At 35.9% G+C, this 25,529-nt stretch overlaps 3 protein-coding genes across 3 annotated transcripts; all 3 read left to right on the top strand.

Moving 5' to 3' along the window:
- The first annotated feature begins 852 nt into the window (after positions 1-852).
- Positions 853-12,370, top strand: LOC126603901 (vacuolar protein sorting-associated protein 52 A-like). The gene is made up of 20 exons (XM_050270921.1): positions 853-1,225; positions 1,346-1,443; positions 1,889-1,946; positions 2,459-2,554; positions 3,150-3,251; positions 4,092-4,175; positions 4,473-4,553; positions 4,816-4,959; positions 5,892-5,983; positions 6,659-6,740; positions 8,103-8,285; positions 9,046-9,161; positions 9,269-9,327; positions 9,552-9,652; positions 10,161-10,211; positions 10,414-10,593; positions 10,683-10,817; positions 10,998-11,072; positions 11,627-11,684; positions 11,772-12,370. Exons 1-20 carry the CDS (start codon positions 1,199-1,201, stop codon positions 12,074-12,076), a joined length of 2,127 nt encoding a protein of 708 aa, XP_050126878.1. The 5' UTR covers positions 853-1,198; the 3' UTR covers positions 12,077-12,370.
- A 2,183-nt stretch (positions 12,371-14,553) lies between these two features.
- On the top strand, positions 14,554-20,189 carry LOC126605586 (probable serine/threonine-protein kinase At1g09600). Its single transcript, XM_050272992.1, has 9 exons — positions 14,554-15,972; positions 16,560-16,844; positions 16,931-17,248; positions 17,801-18,028; positions 18,163-18,263; positions 18,542-18,620; positions 18,745-19,197; positions 19,391-19,781; positions 19,951-20,189. The coding sequence occupies exons 1-8, from the start codon at positions 15,550-15,552 to the stop codon at positions 19,595-19,597; spliced, it is 2,094 nt and encodes a 697-aa protein (XP_050128949.1). The 5' UTR covers positions 14,554-15,549; the 3' UTR covers positions 19,598-19,781; positions 19,951-20,189.
- A 1,313-nt stretch (positions 20,190-21,502) lies between these two features.
- On the top strand, positions 21,503-22,693 carry LOC126601536 (glucuronoxylan 4-O-methyltransferase 1-like). The gene has a single exon (XM_050268257.1). It carries the CDS (start codon positions 21,601-21,603, stop codon positions 22,474-22,476), a length of 876 nt encoding a protein of 291 aa, XP_050124214.1. The 5' UTR covers positions 21,503-21,600; the 3' UTR covers positions 22,477-22,693.
- The last annotated feature ends 2,836 nt before the right edge of the window (positions 22,694-25,529 follow it).

Genomic DNA, 25,529 nt, shown 5'->3' with positions numbered 1-25,529 from the left:
TTTAAACGGGCCAAGTTAGGTCCAGTTCTAGTGATCAGATTTGCAATACCCGGCCCGGCCCTTCCTATTTCCTATTTAAGCTGGTCTAGTTTGGTCCCTCCAAATTTGGGCCCAGCCCAACCCGTGCCCACCCCTACATTGTAGTGTCTGAATCCAAATGTAAAAATAAAGAGTCGCACGAAAAATGAAGCATAGAAGGCGTGTGAGTGATGAAAAAAAGGGAACCAAGAAACGGACACTGTAACACAGTGTTTGAATCCGAGTGTAAAAGACAGAATTAAGAAACAGACACTGCGTTCCAGTGTTTGAATCGTATTGACCTATTCCAAAATATGAAGAAAAAAAAAAAGAGAAATGGGGCAATGGTTGATTAGTATTGACCTATTCCAAAATATGAGAAATGGGGTATTAGTTGGAGTGGATGTCCGCTGTAGTGGCATATTTTGTAATTTTTGTTTATTTTAAATGCATTTAAGTGTCATAATACATGATTGACCTATTTATAATTAACATAAATATTGTTGATCTACTATCAATATGATAACTTTGTATTGATTTTATACAAAATCACCCTTTATGTGACATGTTAATCGAATACAACTCTTCCAAAATATTTAAACTCCTAACTATTTACTAATTCGTAATCAGTTGAGAGAAATTGAATTGAAGAGAAATTAAATTAAGAATAAATTATAACCAGATTCCTATTAAGTTGTTTGCTAAAATCGTCTGGAATCAGAGTATAAAAGCTACGGACCATATAAACTGTGCATTAACTCATATGAATCGAATGAAAATTAATATTATTACCAAAATGCCCTATTATCGGTAATCCATTTGTTGTTGCTGTTGAAGTTGGATTCACTGAATTGTCTATCTTTTCTCCTCCTCCTTATAAAAGGTTCAGCTTGTGTCCTCCTCCTCCACGTTCAGACTTTCACTCCGACGCCCATATGCTGCCGCATTATTACAGTTCAGATTCTCCTCTTCTGCGTCGCCGGAGCTTTGTTCCTTCTTCCTTCTCGCTCTTAATTTGTAGTCTGGTTTCTTTCTAAATCCCGATTTCACGGATCCCTATAGGAATTGAGGTCCTCACCGTCGCCGGAGCTTTGTTTCCGGTCAAACTCCTCTGGAATCAGTGTATACTGAGACGCACCTCTCTTCATCGCCGGGGTCCTCTGGATCTTCAACAATCAACATGGCTTACGTTTCGAGCAACAAAGAGGTAAACCTTACATTGCTCAATTTGATGAAGCAACAGCTTAATTAGTATGATCTGCTTCCTAGTTTTGAAAATATTGTGTTAAATGACGATTTGGCGGGCTTTGTGCTTGCGTGCTTGCAGGGAGACTCTTATGATGTGAGCAATGGTGATGCTCCGAAAACGGTTTTCGATTTGGGTGCATTTGTTGGGGACTTGACTGTTGAGGAGGACGCAAGCAGGTATATGCTTATATCATATATCTACGTAGATGATGTATTGAGTTCGCATTGTCAAATTTCGGCTAACAGCTATCGGATGCTACACTAGGAATCGGTATTCATCCATGTATGAGTAATGCCATGCACAAACAAATTTATAACCTCTTACACGCGATGGCACAGACAATCGTGTATGTTGACGGGGCACTTTTCACAAGTGCTTTGATAAACAAGCCTGCACAGATATTATATGGAATTTTTTATTTTTATTATCTGTGTATCAAAATTAGGAGAGGTTTATGCGTGCAAATTAAATTGCTTACTTGAAATGCATGTGTGGCGTGGCCACATGTTATGCTGAGTATGTTGATGACAGATGGAATAAGTATTCTAGAATTTCAAATTATAGTCTGAAAGTGCTTCATCTCAGAAATGATTCCATCGTAACTTTTTCCTCTCCTTTCAGTGATGATATATCGTTAGAAGGACTGCAGCAAGAATTGGAAGAATGTAAACACGATGATGTGAGTAACATTCAAGTTTCTATGCTCTTTAATGCTCCAATACATGGTTTCAACATATTTCTTTTAATTGGTATTTTGTTTGTTGCAATAAGAGAGAATGGTCTTTTCTCTGTGCTTTGAGGTTTTGAAAATGGTTCTTGTGAAATGTAATTATCTGTTGACTAAGGAGAAGTTTATGAACTCATGACAAATGGAATGCCTGGAAGTGATTTTTTTCCTGGTCAGAGAACTCATATGATTTTATTTACATTTTGAAAATAAGCTAGTTAGTTCATAAGGATTCATGTGGTTGGACACCTATCCCATTTTAATACTTAAGTGTAGTTTGTGTGAATAGTGAATACAGTGATTTCCTTGTAATTTCGTAGCTCTATTACTTGTGATGAACTACTCAAATGCATCAATATTTCTTTTATCTATCATCTGAATCTGATGTAGAAAGTTGGGAATATATTGTCTTGTGGTTATCACTAAAATGCATTAATCTTTCGACCATATATCATCTAATATAGGTAGTTGCGAACATATTGTCTAAAGGCACGAAACTTCGGGAGCATACAAAGGGGGTTGAGAACAATATACGACAAGTTGAATTGGACTCCATCCAGGTTCTTGTTCGCTCACATTCTCTTTACCATTTTATGTGCATTCCCTAGTTGAATTATTTCTAACAGATTTATCGAGTTATTGGTATCGTGATAATAGTTCCTTTTTTTCTTTTGTTTCATTTGAGTAGCTTTGTTTGTGTGCATAATATGTGCAAATAAGATAGTGTTAATATTCCTGTTGAAATGTGTACTTCCTTGAGCTTTTTGTGATTACAATATTTACCTTGTAACAAGGTTTATTCACGGTGAACTGTTCTCCTTTTGGTTATCAAACATTTGTTATGTGTTTCAAATCTTTTCAAGAGGTACTCATTTTTCTTGGAAGAAGCTGTGAAAATTTATGAAGGGTTAAGATTTTGGTTTCATCCTGTTGTGTTTTGGTGCATTTTGAAATAATGTTGTCAAATATCGTCGTTTTCAGCATAAATGCTTCTTCTGTGGTGCATGATTATTAATTTTTGTGAAAATCATTTATGCATGGCTCCCATGTAGTTTCCTGCATTAATTATATATATATATATATATCTATATAGTGGATAAGGTTCTTGGAATAATTAATTTGATCGTTAGGATCTTCCTTTATGCAATACTGCAGGACTATATTAAAGAAAGTGATAATCTGGTATCTCTTCATGATCAAATTCGTGATTGTGACAGCATTTTGTCACAGATGGAAACTCTTCTGAGTGGATTTCAGGTAGATTGGTCCCTTCTTTACTGTTTTACAATCATTACATGCTTTCACTCACACGATGACTGTATCTTCTTTTGCTTATATTGATAGAAAGACTTCTGGCTTCTCACTTATGTTTGCGGAAAATATATTTAATGATGACTCTTTAACATCAACATATTTACCCAAATAAAAACCCTCGTCAATATCTCTAGGAGGATTACTTTACAGAAAAAAAAATTCCTTCTTTTGACCAGCTTATAAAGTTTTGCTTCATGCAAATACTTTGTATATGTATAGTACCATTATTTGAGTTTTGAAGGTGTTATGTTAGATAGATGAACTTTTATATTTTTTTTTCCAGATTTTCATTAATAAAGTATGTGTTTCTTCTAATGGTTTCTAAATTTTTATTTTATCCCACAACTATGCACGAAAACAATACTAGTATCATTTCAGCTGTGATACAACTCAAAAGCACATAAATTTCCAATATTAGATGCATTTTAAATGATATCCATTTCCTTTTTCCTGTTCCTTTTCCTTTGGTTTATTAATTTCATATTAGGTTTCCTCAAGTCTTGTTGCTTAACCTTCAATTTCTTGCATTGAAATTTTATTTTATTTTATTTCCAATTTTGTTTTTTTTTTTTAAAATTTAAAGCAAGAGCTTCTATTAAAAACATAAGCATAAGACTGGAGAACAAGGAGTCATCTGAAAAATAAGCACAACATGCAATCAGCCACTCTATCCTTAATTAAATACAACAAACCATAGAATTTTAAGGGGATTGTTTGTCAATTATCCTCACCCTTAACATATATTATATAAATGTCATTAATACGTCAAGAATTCTTTTCCAGTCAGAGATTGGTTCAATAAGTTCAGACATCAAAATTCTCCAGGAGAAGTCTATGGACATGGGTTTGAAGCTGAAGAATCGCAAGGTACCATTTGTTTGTATAAAAAAGCTCTATGTCTTTGCTTCTTTTGAGTTCAATTAACAATTAACCTTTTGAGTATTGATGAGGCATGCTCCTCTGTAGCTTGCTGGTTTGTGTTATAAAATTGTTGGAATAATATCTGTAGAAATTTCTTACTAGATTAGCAGATAGTATGGTATGGAATGCCTGTAAATCATCATCATTGATTAAGGTGAAATAATGATAGACATAGTTGGTGTGCTTCTTATCCATATGCTTCTTGTTTCTTATATGAATGACCGGTTTATGTTCATTTAACAGGTGGCAGAATCAAAATTGGCAAAGTTTGTTGAAGATATTATAGTCCCTCCAAGAATGGTAGACATAATTGTTGAAGGCGAGGTATATCTTATTCTTTTAATTGTTAAATTTCTCCTTGTAAATGCAATATCATCATTTTTCACTTTTTTTCTGTTTGTATATGATAAAAAAGTGCCATTATAATCTTGATAAGAATGTTTTCTCACAATCTCAGCTGTATCATTTGTTAAGTGAAACTTAATGCAGAGTAACATGTTCTTTAGTTGGCATATTGAATTTGTATTATGTTGTGTTGTCTTTCTTTCATTTCTGTTAACATGCTCAATATGTCGTTGTTATCCAGGTGAATGATGAATATATGAGAACTTTAGAGATTCTAAGTAAGAAGCTCAAGTTTGTAGAAGTAGATCTTATGGTTAAAACTTCAAAAGCCCTAAAAGATGTTCAGCCCGAGCTTGAAAAACTCCGACAGAAAGCAGTTTCCAAGGTTGGTACCAGAGTTGCCAGATAAACTGTCTGATATTGATCACCTAATTGCTTGTGTAATTGTATGTTCTTATCATACATGCCTGATCTATGTCAGTAGAGCAGTAAACGCCTTTTAGGAGTAAAATCTAGTGTCTTCTGACAAAAATTGGTCATCCTAGCCAGTTAAACATGTGTGCATGCGAGTATGTCCATTGCTATATGGGAAGCAATGTAATTGAGATATTTGTCTACTAACTAGTAACTAATTTATTGGGAGGGATTTCGCAGTCTCTAGTCTAGACTACCAGGTTTTTCACTCAATGTTTTGTTTGAAGTTATGATATGGTTACAGCCTCATGTACACTACTAATCCATGGTCAGTAAAAGCTGAAATTTGAAAAGAGAAAAAAAAACTGTGCTGTAGATGGTAACTGACATATTTTATATAGACAATTTTTCAGTTGAATTCTTGTTAGTAGTTGTTATGGATTAGTATTTGAGTTCTATTGTGTTCCCCTAATAATGTACGAAAGAATGAATTCTTTTTTATTTCATTGTTCAGTACATTATCTTGAGCTAACTCTTGGTTCTCTTATATCAGTGTGTAAAAAACTTGGTCACTTTCTTAGGTATCGAACTAATTCAGGTCTTATATCAGTATTTGAAAATATTGGTCACTTTCTTATGTCTTCAAGCTCTTTTGCATTTATTTCCTTGGAAGTGTTAATTTCACATGATTTAAACCAGTCAAAGCATGATTTAGACTTGGCACAAAACCGAGTGTAGTGGCGTTCTAGGATTCGTACAGCCGACCTCACTTAGTAGATAAGGCTTTGTTGTTGTTGTTGTTGTTGTTGTCAAGTTATGCTGCTGTTTAATTTCAATGATCCATCCCTTCTACAAAAGATTCATAGTGTATGAGTTTTCATCTGTCTATCTATCTTTCCACAGGTGTTTGACTTCATTGTTCAGAAGCTTTATGCATTGAGAAAACCTAAAACAAATATCCAGATCCTTCAGCAGAATGTTCTTTTGAAGTACAAGTGAGTAGTTTCTTACTGTATTCTCAATTCTATTTAGTTGGTTTCCATTAATATCACAATTTAATGGATCAAATTCAAGTTGAATTCAGATCATTGAACCAACCCATTGACAGACCCAGTTGCTGATATTCATGGTGGCAGCAACTATTAAGGATAATGGTCTATTTACATGGGATATTAGAGGATTCATTTGGGAAAAAGTTATGTTGCTTATTATTTTGATGCCGGGAAACAATCTGATTCACTTATGAGTTTGTTCGTACGAGATAAATCAGGCTGTGAAACTATTTGATTGTCCCATGAGTTTAAGATTAGGAGAAACTGGATTATACAGTCTAAGTGTCATTTTTATGTGTGTCCCAATCCTACTATCCTTTTTCTGGATTATGTGTTGGTAGTGCTTAATGATTGTAAAAAATAGTCTTCCTTGAGCTGTTCAGAACAAGTTCTCCATGGTGATATTGTTTCTGTATAAATATAGCATTCACTCATGTACCAGTAATGTGTGAGTGTAACACGACCAAACATAGGTATCTGTTAAATGTGCATGCTGTTTTGGGTTTATTTCGGGTGCAACTGCTGGTATCTATTAGGTGTGTATAGATATTGTTATCAGAATGATTTTATTTTTTCTGTTTGATTTATTATTTGACTGATTCCAGTGTGACAATGTAGGTACGTTGTTTCCTTCCTGAAGGAACATGGCAAGGAGGTATATATTGAGGTTCGCGGAGCATACATTGACACAATGAACAAGGTCAATGCTTTAAAACTGATGACCTTCTTTGAATTATGATCTTGAAGAACTAGAATACTGCTAGATGAATTACCATACATAAACAGGGAGTGTCACAACCTCCTTGTCCATTTAACTTAAAATTCTCTCTGTTTTCTTCTATTATCAATTCTGGATTAGGTGATTTTGATTGTACATTTTATTGATCTATAATACTTTCATCAAAGCCGAAGCTAAGCTGCATAAGTGTTTAACCGCAGTTAGTATCCTACTTCATAAAAAATGCTTCACAAATTTAATTTTTTATTTTTTTTTCTGTTTGTCTTTTTGGGTACTGGTTACACAGTTTATAAATGTTTACTAGCAGATTACAAGCTTTATAAATGTTTACTTCCAGTTTGTATCCAACTTAATCAAAAAGTCTTTAGAAAGTCTTGTTTTTTAAGTGGAAGCCAAGTAATTTTAAAGACCTTTCTCATTGCATCATCTGACATTCAAATTATGCATTGCCTTCCTGTCATTTTGAGGACAGAAATTCCAAAAAAAAAAAAAAAACTACTTACATGAGATGTGAAACTCATGGTGGTCAGAGTTTTGATGATACACTTAGCTGCCCTGTGCAACTGTACTATGATATCTGATGCAAGGGGAAGTTAGGGGAGAATGAAGCGAAGGATCTGTTAGGTAGAAGGAGGGAGTTAAGGGACTGACTTTTTACTTTTTAGTTATGTATTTTACAGGTTTTAATATAAATAGAGACACACGGAATTGATGAAGAAATTTAGAGCGGAAGAATGAGGGTGATGGAAAAGAATGGAGTCAAAAACTAGGCAACCATGGCTAAATACTCAAAAGCAAACCTATATGCAGAGAAAACACATATTTACTGAGAAATTAATGTTTGAACCTCCTAACAAGAGGGGTATAAGAGAAAACACAAATTTATTTATTCACATGTTAGTTGATTGATTAAATTTGATGCTATATTCTCTATTTTATAAAATTTGGTTTCAACATAGAAATAGTGTACAAATACTTTGTTTTATTCTATTTCTGCATGTTTATACATTACCTTGTTTTAAACTGTTTACATTTTGTCCCACCAATACTCTATACACAATTGGCCTGTTTCTTTAATATTCTAAGGTTTGTAACTTCATATAAAAGGGCCTTTCTGCATGGTTCTGATATTTGAAGTTCATTCCTTGGTTCCTCATTTTAACATTTAATGTAGCTTTATTAAAGGAGTTGGATAATTTATGCTATAAATACTATTGTAAAGAGTAATTGATAATGGCACATCTTTTCCCATTAATAAAAATGGGGCAAAAAGAAAATGGATAATGTATGTAGGATATTGAAATTCAGTTATATGTTTTGCAGGTTCTCAGTGCACATTTCCGCGCTTACATTCAAGCACTTGAGAAACTACAGTTGGATATAGCAACATCTAATGATTTAATTGGTGTTGAGACTAGAAACACTAGTCTCTTTTTAAGAGGAAGGGAACCACTGAAGAACCGGTCTGCTGTCTTTGCCCTTGGGGAGAGGAGAAAAATTTTAAAGGTTTTGTTACTGCAACTAACTCGTTAATCCAATTTTATACAAGCCCATGGGAAAATGATACTAACTTTATTATCTTTGCTAAAAGGTTGTTTCCTTTTTTTCGTAAAAATAGTTGCGAAAAACTATCGACAAACTAATGCAACCTGTGTAACTTATTTATGGCATAGCGATTATTATGCTGAATGTTGCCATTTTTGTCCCACTATATTAGCAGTGTGACATTACATGTTAGAACGGCCTGCTATATATGTTGAAGAATATAAAAATTGCAAGATAGGCTGGAGCAACAGAGGAGCTCTTGTGTTATGTTGATCATTGTATCATGATTCATGCCTTTATGAATGAAGAATGATCAACATTTTAAATCTGTTGTCATAATCAAATTGAGGAGATCTTTAACTTCTTTGGGCCTGTTGGTACTATTGATACTGAATGTCTTTGAGATGGGAATTGTTGGGAGCTTAGAATGAGTATATCTTTAATAGCTTTTGAATGGTTGGAATTGGCTGTCTAAAAACAGGCAACACTGTAAATGTAGTGTATTGTGACAAATGACATCTTTAATTGTGAGTATTTTAATTTTAATAAGGATTGTTATACTTTGTCTTATACTCCACTTTTAGATGTTCAATTGGTATAAATGTGATAGATGATGATTTTGTAATGGGCAGCTATTGTTAGTTTTCTTATAATGGCATTTTCTTTATATATATCTTGCATGTAAAAAAACATGTCATGTTTGAATTTTGTTATCTACCAGGAAATTGAGGAACCTGCATTGATTCCACATATAGCTGAAGCCAGCAACATCAAGTATCCATACGAGGTCCTCTTCAGGAGCTTGCACAAGCTACTTATGGATACTGCTACTTCCGAGTACGCTAGAGTTTGCCTCTTCTCCTCATTGATGGTTTCTAAAATGCTAATGGAAAATTGATCAAATAATGATATTTGTTTTCACAATTTTCCCCTCTTATATGCAGGTATCATTTCTGCGATGATTTCTTTGGTGAAGAATCCATATTTTATGAAATTTTTGCAGGTAAATCTGACAGCTATTCTTAATTCATTTTCTTATGGTTAAATCTTTGGCAAAATGCATACTGATTATAAGTACAAAGTGCATGAACTTCTCCCAAATTTTAAAGCATTACTGGTGACTGTGTTTAGATTCAGATGATCACTTTGGATCTTTTGAAGATCTCACTGTGCTTCTTTTTGAAAATTTGGCTCATTTTGATGACTTCTAATGTTTTTTAATGCCAGGCCCATTTTCTGTAATTGACGAGCACTTCAATTCAATACTTCCAAATTGTTACGATGCTATTGGGGTAATGCTTATGATTCGCATAATACACCAGCACCAGGTAGTGTTCCAGTTCCTAAGATCATATTTTTTGTATACGAGTTTAATCATGTCCAGAGTTGTTATTTAACCTGGTTGTCTGTATGTTGGTCTAGGTTTTCTCATTAATTTGTTGTGTTTATTTTGTTTTTTGAAGTGTTTCATGGACTACTTGTCTGTGCTTCTTGTATTCCTTGTGCTTTCTCTGGATCAATCTTGTGGTTCTAACTTTCTTATATAAATAAACCAAATAGTTTTAAATATCAGTTGACTTTTCTGGGCCTCCATATTGTCTGCATTTTTTGCTTGGTTTGGTCCTGATGCAAGTGTTCTTACTTTGTAGTTTGTACCACAAACTCAAGACATAGTCATCTTGTGCATACCATGTGGCATTGCCGCATGTCACTTGGCTATAGATATTGAACAGAAAGTGTTGGACAATTCTCATTCTAATGAGACCCTCAACCTGTGTTCTGTGGTGCATTTGCTAGAAGATATTCTATTTCTGATTCTTTTTCCTTCCTTTGCAGCTAATTATGTCTAGGCGGCGTATTCCATGCTTGGACTCATACCTTGATAAGGTTTGTGTCCTTAATTTGTCTGCATTCTAATCTTATCATCTGCATTCTGCATGCATTTTCATGTATTCTTAGATGGTTGACGATAGGTAAATGTAAAGAGAGTTACAAATTGCTAGTATTGACTTATGTTTCTTCAAGTGGATCATATTGAAAGCACAGCTTGTATTGGGCTCTTATACCGTCTGATTTGAAACATTAACAGGTCAATATTGCCCTATGGCCTCGCTTTAAGATGGTATTTGACCTGCATCTAAACAGTCTGCGGAATGCAAATGTGAAGACATTGTGGGAAGATGATGTTCATCCTCACTATGTCATGAGGCGTTATGCTGAATTTACAGCTTCACTTATCCACCTCAATGTGGAATATGGAGATGGGCAGGTTAGATATAGAAAATGAACTTAAAAACTTAATGCTCAGGAAGATTCTTGATCACTTCATGGGCTTAATTATCCATTCATGATTCGCAGCTTGAATTAAATTTGGAGCGGCTGAGAATGGCTATTGACGACTTGCTTATCAAGCTTGCTAAATCATTTCCAAAACCAAAACTACAAACTGTGTTTCTGATAAACAATTATGATATGACGATTGCTGTGTTGAAGGTAACCTCAGTTTCTAGTTTTTTTTTTGTCTTTTCAAAATTGAAAAGGAACATCAAAGATTCTATATCAACATGAAGGTGAAATTTAAGCGTCTGGCAAAATTTCTTGAACATGCTCAGTTGTATCAGTTGCATGCTTTGGCAGCTGCTGTTTTTACAATTTTTGTCATTTGAATACTAGGAAGCTGATCCAGAAGGTGGTAAAATTCAAATGCACTTTGAGGAACTTCTGAAAAGCAACACGGCATTATTTGTGGTAAGTGCCTGGTCGTGCTATCTGTCTTGCAGATAATGTTTTGGTGCAAATTGAAGGTTGCATTATGAGTTCGGGTGTCAGCTAAACATTTTATCTTTCTAATTCATATTTGATATGGAACTTCGGTATTGCTTGCATATTCTTTAGAAGCTTTTAACAAGAACGTAAATGGAAGCATATCAAGTAAAAGTATTAAGTTGATAAAAGTCGAATTTACTTATTAAAGTAATGGTCCCTTTTTCATAGATAGGAAGGGATAACGATTTGCATCGGTGGAAACAGTGGAAACAGTTCTTTCCTTTAATTCACCCAGGAAGCTTTAAGGAGAAGTTAATTGGTTATAGATTATATGTTTTTAAATTAAGAAGAAATTAGGTTTTATAGCCATTAGCCAATCAAATGCTTCCTCTTACTTACCAGTATATTGTAATCAAAATGGTGAGAAAGGGAGAAATAACGCAAACGTACAGCCTCTCGTGTTCTTTCTTCCCTTTACGGTATATGGTTTTGCTTTGCTTCTTTTGTTTTAAGCTTTCACCTCTCTCTCCTTGCAGGAAGAACTACTACTAGAGCATTTTGGCGATTTAATCAAGTTTGTTAAAACCCGAGCTTGTAAGTATTTTGATGAATAATGCTTAGGCGTCTTAAACCCTTCTAGTTTCTTTATATTAATGTACTTATTTACAATTTCCTTATCAGCGGAGGATCCAAGTGCTAGTTCTGAGAGGCCTATAACTGTTGCGGAGGTTGAGCCCCTTGTGAAGGACTTTGCAAGTAGATGGAAAGCTGCAATCGAACTGATGCACAAAGACGTCATAACTTCTTTCAGCAACTTCTTGTGTGGTATGGAGATCTTGAGGGCGGCATTGACTCAGCTGTTGCTCTATTACACTAGGCTCTCGGATTGCATAAAGAGGGTTGTTGGTGGGTCTGCTCTCAACAAGGATCTAGTGTCCATACCGTCAATCATGTACGAGATTAGAAAATACTCGAGGACTTTCTAGGTTGTTTCGGTTCATATGGGTTTCCTGCGTTTGGACTTTGAAGATAAAGACAGTGACAGAGTGCTTTTCGCGGATAATCTGTTGCGAAATTTCGTGATTGCTTTTGAATCTTTGGTTTTGTCACCAAGACGCCATTGTTGTAGACTAGTAGGTCGTGATGGTAATTTACTTACTGTTATTATTGAGCTGAAGAGGGGAGCCATAATCAGGAGAGATTCTCTCATGCAACCAAGATTTAATACCAGTTATATTGTCGTATAATAAATGTTTGCCATGTTCGGTGACATGAGAAAATCTCTCCGTAATCCGAGGGGCGTTCAGACTGCTCAAGTTCAACAATGACTTCGTTAGTCGCCACCAGCCAGAAAGGTCATGTTGAGCTTATTTCAAGGGTTAGACACGAATTTCTTCTTAGTACATTTTGCACGTCAAAATTAAGTCTTTGTTTGGTATTTAGGATTGAATTGTACGTTGAAGGGAGATGGTAGGATCTGGTAAAGCAGAAGAAGAAATTGCTCGAAGTCTTCCTTTGAAATTTTGTTTCCACCGTTTCCAAAGACGTTTGGATACTTTAGTCACGCAAAACACCTGTCCCGCTGAGTGTGCCAACACATGATTTGGCTCGAGTATTTCTTTCAGTCTCAATGCCAAGAGAAAGATTTGTGAGGAAATATGATTGCATGCGTGCCACTGTTAGAGGCTATCAACAGATAGTGTTTGTGTGGTGATTTTGTAAGTTTGTGCGAGATCTCTAAATCAAACAATTGAGACTTTGGTTCGGTTAAGTTATTTTTTATGCCTTAATGACCGAGGACTTTTGGGTTTTCAATGTGTCATGCTTGCCTCAAAGAATGCAAAGACTATGAGCCAACTAAAAGGAATTACATATGAACGTAAGAATGAAAACTGTGATAATGCTAAATCAGATTAGTGATATATGATACCAAACTGGGTTAAGTGGAGAACATTTTGCCTCGGAGAGGAAAACTTAGTTGAAAGTCCATCAAATAAAATTATACTAAGGAGTAGCTGAGCTATAAACATTGGATCGATGGGTTTGTTTGGAGATTTGCGTTGAAGAAGGTTTTAAAAATAAGCTGAATAGCTTTAAAGAGTTGAGTTGATCAAACGTGAAGTTTTGACAGTTGTAGAGATTAAATTTGACAATAGTCATGAACTTTGAGGTCTTCGCTCCAATTTTTAAGACGAAAGTTTGACAATTTTCTGTTTCCTCGGATTTTTGTACACCATACACCACCCTTCATTTAATTAAATTTGGATTTCAATTTTGAAAAGGTAGTTATGGGAATGAGATCCATTATAAACCTATTATGATTATATATTTCATGTTCTTTTGTCTAACAGTTACCAATCTCTATTACTTAATGAAACTCTAATTGTCAATTAAAAGAAGGTGAAAAGACAACTTAATCAGCTATTACACAAAAAAATGATGGGCAATAATGTAATTTCACATGTCCAAATTTTACTTTTTTTTATTGAAGCCTCACCTACAGATGATGTTAAAATATCTCTAATATTTTAAATTAAAAAAAAAAAACCAAAAACAAAAACCTCCCACTCCCTCCATATTCTCTCTCCCTCCCTCTCATTCTCATTTTCTAAAAAAATGTGTTCAGACACACAAAGTGTGTAGGCAAATAGTAGTTGCTCTATTAAAAAACAATTAAAAATAATTAGACGAATTTAAAAATAATATAAAAAATTTAAGAAAGACAGCCTGGACCTTGACTAGTCCTGTCCCATTGCATCTTCCTGTGGGACCAATAATCTTGGACCCACATGTCGCCACGTTGCAGAACCTCAACTCTCTACCCGTGTGGTCTCTCTCTCTCTCTCTCTCTCTCTCTCTCTCTTCCTTCTGTATGTCGCTCTCTTTGTTCGAATGTAAATTTTAGAGTAAACTGTCGATTTGTCATCTGAATTATCACCCAACTTTCGATTTGCTCCCTGAACTTTTTAATTGAAAAATTAAGGACTTAAACTAATTTTTTTGGCCAATTTGCCCCCTGCTGTTAATTTTTCATTTATTCCATCCAAATTTCTGTTAAATGAAAGCATATGCACAACATGTGTGGGTAGTTCGGTCACTTCATTCTTTAAAATAATTGAAAACCTTAGATTTCTAAAATATAAACCTATGCAAATATGTGTGATTCTATAGCTTTTCTGTCTGAAGGTCTAGTGAAATGACGCTTTTGTCCACAAATGAGAGTTACGTGGTTTGCACATGATAAGAGTTAACGTTAATTTGGATGAAATTTATGAAAAACTAACGGTAGGGGGGAAATCGGCCAAAAAAATTAGTTTAAGTCCTTAATTTTCTAATTAAAAAGTTCAGGGGGCAAATCGAAAGTTGGATGATAGTTCAGGGGTTAAATCGGCAGTTTACTCTAAATTTTAAGCTCTCCCTCTCTCTCTCTCTCTCTCTCTCTCTCTCTCTCTCTCTAAAACTACCAATAACAGAGAGCAAAGCAAATAAAACTTACTCGGTTTCTTTCTGTTGAAGAAAACAGAGTGGAATGGTGTCTGAGAGAGCTCTGCCTCTTCCGAGTTCAATATCGTTGGCTGGCTCATCGTAATTCCAGATCCTAAAATCTCTCCCCCTCCCCCTCTCTCCCTCTCTAGAATCTCCCCGTTGCTCGTCTGTCATAAACCACATTTGAATTCCCCAAAAGGGTAAATATTTTCAATTCAAAGTAATAGTCTTGGATGGCTTTCGTTGGAATTTACCTACTTTTTCTATTTATGGAGTTAACCGCATTGGCCCCAGAAATTTTCGCTACTTAGTCACCCTCGCTCTGTTGTTCCTTTTCCGCCATTTGATTCCGTTCTGCATTGCCTGATTCCCCAATTCACATTCTTTCTGCAGGTTTGATTCCTTCTCTTTCTATATCTCTCTAAATCCCACTGGATAAAAAGCATTGGCCTTTTTTGACAAAAAGTTTCCTGCTTGGGGTTGATTTTGATTGAACGACTTGTTTTCCATCTGGGTTTTTGTAATTTGTGAATTTGGCATTGGGGAATTCTTAATCTCAACTGGTAGTGTGGAGAAATCCCCTCATTGGGTTGTTGGCATTGCTGGAGTTTTCTTGAATTTGGGGATCTGGGTTCTTTTGCGAGTTATACTTTTATAGTTCTTTGTAGGTATTCGTTTAGTACCGTCGATTCGGAGATCTGGATTCTCTGCCATTTCCTTGGTTTGTAGAAATTTGAGTTGAACTGCTGGTCGTGCATTTCGTATTCAAGAACTAATCTGAAGGGTGCATTCATTATATAGAAGTTGTTGATTGGAGAAGTCAGGTTATTGATCAGTTGAAAGTGGTGATGCAATGCTGATCGGATTACATGCTTTGCCTGCAAAATTCACGGCCTGAGAAATGGCTCTTTGCGCTTGGAATTGATGAATTTTGCAGTATTCTTGTTGGAATAAGGGACTGTGAAGTAGAATAATGGGCTGCATTTGCTCAAAAGGAAGGTCAGCCAATCAGTATGTTTCCGAGAATCATCGTAGAGACAAAGAACAAAAATCAAACAAGTCTTCAAAACGGTCAGAAGCTGCAGTTGGGGCTGATGCAACTGCGCGGTTGATAACCAATCCCCGCACAGAAGACAATGCAGGGTCAACTCCTATTTCATCGGATGAAGGGGAGAAGAAGATGGTGGTTGCTGAGAAACCCACAAAACCCTTCATGGAGGGTGGGGCAAGTGGGGGAAAGTTACCGTCTGGGCTGACTAGGATAACCAGCGTAACAAATGGAGAAAGAGGTGCACAAGTTATTGCTGGATGGCCTTCTTGGCTGACTGCAGTGGCAGGTGAAGCGATTAGTGGATGGGTGCCTCTCAAGGCAGACTCATTTGAGAAATTAGAGAAGGTCTGTTTGTTTGCTTTTATATCTTTAATCCTCTCGTTTAATAACAATGGTATTACGTCCCCTACATTTGAAAATTTTCAGGTGTGAATATTACTAGTTATTGTGAATCTCTGATTCCTTTCATTTACTTTTCAGAGTAAAATAAAACTTTGGGGTTTGTTTTGGAGTTTTACTTTAAGTTTGTGCCAAGAACATATGCGCATTTAGTTTTTGGGTGACATGCTTTAGAAAAGTCTTAATTTGTCAGATTGATTTGCTTACAATTGTTGTCGGGTGGTGTCAGTAGATTTTTATTTGTAAAGAGATCTATATGCTTGCACATTCTGATAGTAAATTTATCATGCATATCACCATTTTAAAGTGGGTTAGATGCACTCATACTGCAAAAAAATAACTAAAACTAGCTACTTCTGATTGAAGTTTTCAGCTACAATACCAATGGATCCCATCTATGCTCACTGTTGCATTGATACCTTGTTTGTGAGAACCACATAAAACCAAGACGTTTGAAACTACTCCTCTCTTGTCGGTGTCGACATTAAGGACATTTTCTTTTAGTAATTCTTTCTCTTCTGTGTATAATGCAGATTGGACAAGGAACTTACAGCAGTGTGTACAGAGCCCGTGATCTTGATTCAAACAAAATAGTTGCACTGAAGAAGGTGCGGTTTGCCAATATGGATCCGGAAAGTGTGCGTTTTATGGCGAGAGAAATTCTTATTTTGCGTAGGCTTGATCACCCCAATATCATGAAGCTTGAAGGTCTGATTACATCAAGGGTTTCGGGCAGCTTATACCTTGTCTTTGAGTACATGGAGCATGATCTTGCAGGGATTGCAGCACGACCTGGGGTCAAGTTCACTGAAGCACAGGTCTTTTCATCCTTCTGATCTTATTTTTATTATAGTAGCAGGACGTTCTTGCGGTTGACATGTGTTGTTTGTGCACTGGGTTGCAGATTAAGTGTTACATGCAACAGCTTCTTCGTGGACTTGAGCATTGTCATAGTCATGGTATCTTGCACCGTGACATCAAGGGATCAAATCTTTTGATCGACCATTATGGCAACCTTAAGATTGCTGACTTTGGGCTAGCAACCTTTTACCGACCCCGCCAAAAGCAGCCCCTGACAAGTCGGGTAGTAACCTTGTGGTACCGACCACCTGAACTTCTGCTTGGCTCTACAGACTATGGGGTTGCTGTGGATTTGTGGAGTGCTGGTTGTATTCTTGCAGAATTATTTGCTGGGAAGCCTATCATGCCAGGAAGAACAGAGGTATTTTTCCCAGCTTCTTCATGATATATACACCTAAAACTATAAATGTATATATTTATGTCCGCTTGCTTTACATGTATTAGATGTGGAAAAAAAAAAAAAAACTAGGTATTCATAGTCATTTTGAACTCCCAACAGCAAACTTCGAATTTAGTATCTTTGTATGTGAATGTGTTATGGGTATGAGAGGGGAATATAAACACAAAGTCCTGCTTACATGTTTGATAACTGGTTTTGCCATATGGTCCGAAATAGGCCACAACTGCGTTGTTCTTTGTTTGTTTCTTCCCACCATCATTTGATAAAGATATGCGCTGTAACTTAGAATGTAAGCATGAAGAATTTAAACTACTCTGAGATGCAACTGTAGTCGTTCAAAAGCACGAGCTTGATGTTTGACTGATTTGAACGTTTACGTAACCAGATTGTAATGAATTTCATTTTGTATGGTTAAGGCCTTGTGCTCTAACGTGAATCTAGCAACTATGCCAATGAAACTATCAGACATCTTATTTGATTGTGATGAGATCTCATTGTTTATTGTTTTTGAAGGTGGAGCAACTACATAAGATATTCAAACTTTGTGGCTCACCTTCTGAAGAATACTGGAAGAGATCAAAATTGCCACATGCAACTATTTTTAAACCAACACATCCATACAAGAGATGTGTTGCTGAGACATTCAAGGACTTCCCTCAATCCACATTGGCCCTGTTAGAGGTTCTTCTAGATGTAGAACCTGAAGGACGGGGAACAGCTTCTTCTGCCCTTCAGAGTGAGGTAATCACGGGTTTTCTTTGCTTTTGGAAACCATGCTGCCTATTTCTGTTGGATTTTGTGATCTTGTCAATTTGAAACAATTTTGGAAATTAGATCTTACTTCTGATCTATTTTTATTTATTTTTGTTTCCCAGTTCTTCACATCTTTGCCTCTTCCCTGTGATCCATCAAGTTTGCCCAAGTACCCACCGAGCAAAGAGTTTGATGCCAAGCTCCGAGACGAGGAAGCTAGAAGGTGAGCTATTTCCAAATTGTATTAACTAATTTTCAGGTCCTTGTGCAAGCGTTGGTTACGAAATCTCTTTACTCATACCATTAAAGAGTATCTATTTACAGAGAGAATAATGTTCTCTTGCTAGATATTTCACATGTTATGTTGCCAAGATGTCAATCTGGCACCACACATTCAAACAAGAGTCCATCTAATTAATGGAAAGAGATGTGTATGTGTGTTTTGAGTCAAAACCAATCTTGTTTTTACTCACGCTTGAAAATTATTCTCGTCTGAACCAGGCGAAAAGCAGCTGGTGGTAAAGGTGGGAGTTCCAAAGACTCAAAGGTTGTGCCAGCATCAGATGCCAATGCAATACAGGTATTATTCCCTTAAAAGTTTGTAATTATATCTTCATGTTTTTAAATACAAAACTCAAATTGTTGCAAAGAATTACTTATTTAGGTTCTAAACATTTTGTTGTTTATATTTTCTAATCTTGAAGCGACAAGGACAGGCTAACCCCAAAAGCATCAGTGAGAAGTACAATCCGGAAGAGGATAGTGGCTCTGGCTTTCCTATTGAGCCTCCCAAAGGAGCAGCACCAAATGCCTTCTCCCATTCTGGCCAGTCAGTGCACCCAAGTGCATTTGGATCTTTGCAATCTGGCCATTCTAAGAATGGTGCGGAGTTTAGCAGGCAGAAGTCTTACATGTATCGTGGAGCAGCCCAGTCATCGAGGTTTTCTAATTCAGCTTCAGTTCGAAGTGGTTCACAGTTTGATGGTAATATAGAAAGTGCAAATCCACACTGGCCAGAGGAGCGTATGAATGGCAGATATAACTATTTTGATAACGGGGAGTCCTCTGCGAAACATGATTGGTCCCGCCATTTTCTGGAAAGGCCAAAGTCTTCCCATAAGAAGGATGAACAGCCATCTGGGAAGGAGTCTGCAACGGTAAAGGAGTTTACCATTTTCATCTATTACATGTTTAATTTTAAAATTTGACTCATGCAAAACAATATTTTAAAACTTGTATGTAATAGAAACTCTCATCGCTTGCTTCTGAACCCCATGTCTACACCTTTGTTTACTGCCTTTGTAGAATTTAAACATGAATAATACTGAATCATTTTCCGTTTGGCATCAGGGTTACACTAACAGGAAGAACCGGATTCACTACTCTGGACCATTGATGCCCCCTGGAGGAAACATTGAGGAGATGCTCAAGGAGCATGAGAAACAAATACAACATGCTGTCCGCAAAGCTCGCCTGGACAAGACCAAAACCAAGAAAGCTAACAGTGACAATGGACAAACAGAATCCCTACTTCAGCATGTAAGAAACGGCAGGTGATGACGAAAGAGAGAATTGCACTGCCTTAATTTTGAAAGCCAGAGCTCCTCAGATCGGCATAATTCTGATATTGAAGAATATATTCCTTTCGAGAACTTGACAAATCTCATCACGGAAAGATAAACTGGGACGCATGGAGCTCCTTCTGATTATATCACATCGAATATATACTCGATTTATGAAGGTACGCCATCAACCATCAACTCGAGTACTAATCATCACATGCTAGAGTTGATTCAGAACGAGTATTAATCTTGCATTCGAAGTTTGTTAAATCCGCGGGCATTGACTTATAACCTGCTCCTGAATGATGGTATTTGTTATTGACAAACCGGAAAATGTTTCGTGGGCAGATGGCGAGAGAAGATCGTCGCTTTGGTGTTGAGATGCTGGAGACAAGCTGAAACCCTATCTGCTCAATCAGCTCTATTACATTCTTTGTAAAGTAAAAGGTTAAGTTATATGATTAAGTAGGAGGTTTTGTCATCACATTCACAAGTGCATATAATTAAGGATAAGCCTCCGATGTGTGCAGTTTGTTTGTCGTAGATTAATTTTTTACAAGGTTATATTGCAAGCTGTTTTAATTTAAGGAGATGAACATACGAACCTGGAAGCAACGCGGGACGTTGTTTAGGGTGGTGTTATCCACACACGTCTTTTTACTTCTCACACTTTTTTAATTTCCGATCGTCAGATGAAATTTATTAAAGAAGATCAAAGGACAAATTAACAAGGAATGTGTAGAAAGTAAAAATTAGTGTAGATAGCATCACCCTTGTTTTATTGCTTGAATCAAAATCCTGGAGTCCCCTTCAATAATAATTTGATTAAAACTTAAATCCATTTCTGTGATTAACTATAAAGACTATGAATAAAATGTATCTAAACTAACAATGAACATGATAAAAATACAAAAATTGATTACAAAATGGATAATGATAGGGTAGACAAAATTTCTAAATCAAATGATGTGTTAACAATAAAAAATAAGTACGTTAATCGATACTTAACATTCCAATTATTGACGACCACATCATTTGGTTTAAAAATTTGTTCTCCCTAGCATTACCCTTACAAAATAATATTTTGTTTTTGTAAATACCTATAAAGAATTGGAATTTTTCAAGCTAAGAACATTTTGAAAAAAAAAAAAAAATTGGATCAGAAATTCAAAATTCCTATAATTTTTTTTGGAATATTTGGAATCCCTATATTCATTTCAATTTCCATATAAGAGAAAAGTATACATTTGGCAATTTAAGATTCCAATAAACTAAATTAATGAGTGTAAACTGAAGAAAGAGTAGATGGTAAGTTTATTAATTAATTAATTTAATTTCTTTTCTTTTTCGCAAGAAATAATTACATGTATGAGCTATTCATGGTTAGTTTGTAAACACATGGCACAAATCGATAGCGGGGTAACGCTACATACATCCTGATTAAGGAGGATAAGCAAAATCGAGTTTTATTATGCATGATACCTATAATACGTTTTTGAAGTGTCAATAACAACTCCATAAATAAAACCTAGTACTCTATCATCAACACCTCCAAACTCAGGAAATTAAGCAGCCACTAAACAAATCTCAGAATTTAAAAATGGCCAAACAATTGAGACCTGCAACCAAATGGAACTCGTAGATCTACCCACCTTAACTTGATCCCTTTGCTTCACAAAGAATCCTAGCAGCTCTTATGTCTTGATCAATTAAGCATCCGAACCAACTTCCTTCCCTTCGTGTTTAAGCATCCAATACAAGTACTACAACGCAACGCCTCCTCATCAACCCAGTCTCTTTCTTCCTCCAACTCACTCTACCAAATTAGTCAAAACCGTTACATATACATACATGCATATACATATATATATTACAGAAATTATATGCGCATACACATATATATGCTTGGTTTAGGGTTCCAACCTCTCATCTTAACCTATTTCTCTCCACACATACTGATCAAAGACACACAAAAAACCAGATAAAACCAGCCAAACCATGAGAACCAAAACCTATCCAACTTTCAATGTTAAGCTTCTCCTCCTTGGAATTTTCCTTGCTTTGGTTGTCATCTTTGTCTTCAGGACAAGTTCTGATTCATCACCAGCTTCCTCCAATGAAAAATCCCCCATTTCGGGGAAACAAGCCAAAGATGATCACGAAAAATCAACAAATTGTGACTCCACAGGGACTTGCAACAAGATTCCAACCTCCCTAGCCAAAGCCCTAATCCACTACACAACCTCCACCATCACCCCACAACAAACCCTAAAAGAAATCTCAGTCACATCCAAGGTCTTGGACAAGAAATCGCCCTGCAACTTCCTCGTCTTCGGCCTAGGCCACGACAGCCTCATGTGGACTTCCCTCAACCACGGCGGACGCACCATTTTCCTCGAAGAAGACGAGTCATGGATAGAGCAAATCCGGCGCCGCTTCCCCACTTTGGAATCGTACCATGTCACATACGATAGCAAAGTGAACGAGGCTAACAGTCTCATGGATGTTGGGAAGGGGCCTGAGTGCACTGCAGTTGGTGATCCTAGGTATAGCGTATGCCAGCTGGCACTCAAGGGGTTGCCCAGTGAAGTGTATGAGATAAAATGGGATTTGATCATGGTGGATGCACCCACAGGGTATCATGATGAAGCACCAGGGAGGATGAGTGCCATTTATACGGCTGGGATGATGGCCAGGAACAAAGAGGGGGGAGAGACTGATGTGTTTGTGCATGATGTGAATAGGGATGTGGAAGATAAGTTCTCCAAGGCTTTTCTTTGTGAAGGGTACATGAAAAAACAAGAAGGGAGGTTGAGGCACTTCAATATTCCTAGTCACAAGGATAGTTCCAACAGGCCCTTTTGCCCCGAGTAAATAATTCATGTGTTTTTTTTTTTTTTTTTTGCAAATTAATTCATGTTTCATATGATCATATCGATTTTGATTGTCTCAATTTGATTCCATCCATTTAAGCGTTTCTTTCTGTTTTTTTTTTTACTTATGGCCATCCTTATGTAATTTAGTGTACGTCTAGAACTTCAAAGATCGTCGGGCCCTAGAATGAATATAAACTATGAAAACCTTTGCTTTTCTTGTTGTGTTTTTCTTTCACTCAAGTCTTCCTTATATAGTGGTTCGGAAGAGTGGAGAATGACAAATTAGTCCATGAAAATCCTAAGTATATTCCAGTATGAATATCTTTTAATTTTCTTCTAACTATACCAATAATAATAAAGATAAATTATATCAATCAAACACCCTCATTTAGATGGATTAACATTTTATTTATCTAATAGATAAATCCTACAATGATCAACAAAGTCCCACCCGGATAGTTTTGATAAGTGCTTCTCCAAGAGTATTCCATTGTACGACTACGATTGACGAAGAGGACCTACTTCATCTTCTCGTATATCTATAAAAATCCTTTTTCAAAAAACAACAGGGAAATTTTGTTTCTTCATCTCAGTTTTATTTGACCAAGTATAACAATAATCTACTTAAATTGGAGATAATGATGGCGCACAAGTTACGAGGTCGAGATGTGATGGCTGACATTAAATTGACTATATAACCCCATCTGTAGATGACGTCACAAACCAACTTAATAACGAAGCCATAGTAAGATATTTATGATGTATAAGAATTTGAACCAAAAGATGTTCATTGAAATAATAAATTCAAAGCTGCTACATAAGTACTTATCATCCTTCTTACTTGGGGGTATTATCTCGGGTTTGATCCCGTTATTAATCACATCACATCATAGTAGCTAGAAGTTTCACACAGCAGTAAATACAACAAAGTGCAGTGCTATGTATAATCAAAAGTGCGATCGTGCAATAATTATTACAACATAGATAAAACTGTAGTAAATGAGTCATCACCCAAAACCCAGAGGTTGAAAGCCTCACTGCCAAGCCCACTCGTCCCCACCGATGTTCTCCTTAGTCTCGTTACATCCTGAAGGGGTCGATAAAACAAAACGTGAGTAGACCAGTTTTATCACAATTATAAAATTTTCATTTAAACATAATAACCCCTGTTTTGAAAACATATATAGTAAAAAACTATATAATATAATACTACCATAATAGTAAAGTCTCATTCATCAATATCAACGAAAAACCATCAAGTCAAATCCAGAAATCATACATTCAATCAATCAGTCATGCTAGCATCCACTAACATAAGTATAGCAAGCAGGAAATATACTAGCATCAACTAGTTAATCTCAATACCAGTAATAATCATCAACCCTAGCGTCCACTAGGACAAATATAACTTGCAAACAAATCTACGGCCGAAGATAGCTACACAACTCATCACCTGATGACCATGTGGTCAAAATAGATCACGAATGATCTAAAGATATTATCGATATGGTCACTAGTCTCGTCAAAGACTTAACATATTAATATGCATCCACATATTAAGCATATATGCATATATAAGCATGTATATATATGTATATATATATTAATGACTAACTATGAATAAGCATTGCTGTTTTTCAAATTTTAATCATTTGACATGGTGATTATTACCGTGATAAAGTGGTCGTATGAGGTGGTGGTGACAATGATGCTGGTACAAGTGTCCCATGGTAATTGTTGGCAAGATAGTGATATTATATGTATTGTCTTAAGTGGCTACAATAGTAGTAGGGATGGTGATTGTGGCGACATGGTGATGGGGTGGTGGAGGATTGGGGTGGGGGCATGGTGATGATAGTGGTAGAGAGAAGTGAAACGAAAGAGTTTCACAACAAGGAGGTATATACAGTCGTGCAAGGTTACTTATTGGACAAATTTGCGATATCGAACACTCAATTAAACACATGTGAACTGTTGTGAAATATAATTGTTGGAATTGAATTAGGATTTGTGGTTATCTCGTTTGTAAAATAAGCATGTTAAGTTGAGTCGAACTGAACTGCAGTATGTAACACACCAATAGGGTCAACAGTGGGAAAAGAACATGTCAATTGAACATCACTGGTGTGGCAAGCCATCTCAGCAGTCATGTTAGTCTGTAACATTATATCTTGCATCTCTTTCCTGATGTCTGTGTGGTGATGTATTACTAGTAATTTTGCTATGAGGGAATATGAAAACATGAAGTTACGTTTTATATTCTTTTGTGTGCCTTTTTCAACCCCAAAGGAGTCTCCCAATATTCCACTATTTAAGTGGACTAGATGTTCCGTAAAGCGTACGAAGCTTGGATTTGTCAAGGAATTCTGATTGATTGAATTTTGATCTTGATCCATGTGGAACTGAAACTCTATTTGGATTATAATGGAGTTTGTGAGACTTTTATCAGAAATTTTGATAGAATTTGTGGATTGACACATATTTTAATGACTAATTATGAATAAGCATTGATGTTTTTCAAATTTTAATCATTTAACATGGTGATTATTACCATGATAAAGTGGTCATATGAGATGGTGGTGGCAACAATGCTGTTTTCCAAATCTTTTCCTTTTTATGTTGAATAATAACTTAATTTCAGAAGAATTTCCCATGGAGCTTTGCATGCTACAAGCGTTGTTATCACAAAATGCTGCAACTCAAATAGGCTATAATTATGTCCACTTTTCCATTTACAACCAACGGGTTAATGCGTTCTTTTTTTTTTTTTTTTTTTCTAAATGGGTTAAGAAAAAATTTATATATTGAATTAGATTATGCGGGTAGTTTAGGTGGTAAATTTGGGTTTGAAGAGATATTGATTGTTTAATTAAGAGTAATATAGGTGAAGAGAGTAAGTTAAGTGTAAAAATAAGTTATATGAGTTCAAATAAAATTTTTCATCCCGTAATTGAAATCTAATTCCATGTTTTGATTATGATTACGAGTTTGTAAACATACCATAAAGTTAGTTGACAAGTTGGACTGAGGTGAAAAGATCACAAAATTATA

This window comes from Malus sylvestris, chromosome 15, assembly GCF_916048215.2.
Source record: "Malus sylvestris chromosome 15, drMalSylv7.2, whole genome shotgun sequence".
Lineage (NCBI taxonomy): Eukaryota > Viridiplantae > Streptophyta > Magnoliopsida > Rosales > Rosaceae > Malus > Malus sylvestris.
This window is presented reverse-complemented; position numbering and strand designations above follow the sequence as displayed.

Coding starts and splice junctions, on each gene's coding strand:
- LOC126603901 (XM_050270921.1), top strand. CDS start 1,199: ATGGCTTACGTTTCGAGCAACAAAGAG. Junction 4,176..4,472: donor TGAAGCTGAAGAATCGCAAG/GTACCATTTGTT, acceptor TTCATTTAACAG/GTGGCAGAATCAAAATTGGC. Junction 9,653..10,160: donor GCATAATACACCAGCACCAG/GTAGTGTTCCAG, acceptor CTTCCTTTGCAG/CTAATTATGTCTAGGCGGCG.
- LOC126605586 (XM_050272992.1), top strand. CDS start 15,550: ATGGGCTGCATTTGCTCAAAAGGAAGGTCAGCCAATCAGTATGTTTCC. Junction 17,249..17,800: donor TCATGCCAGGAAGAACAGAG/GTATTTTTCCCA, acceptor TTGTTTTTGAAG/GTGGAGCAACTACATAAGAT. Junction 18,029..18,162: donor CTTCTGCCCTTCAGAGTGAG/GTAATCACGGGT, acceptor TTTGTTTCCCAG/TTCTTCACATCTTTGCCTCT.
- LOC126601536 (XM_050268257.1), top strand. CDS start 21,601: ATGAGAACCAAAACCTATCCAACTTTCAATGTTAAGCTTCTCCTCCTT.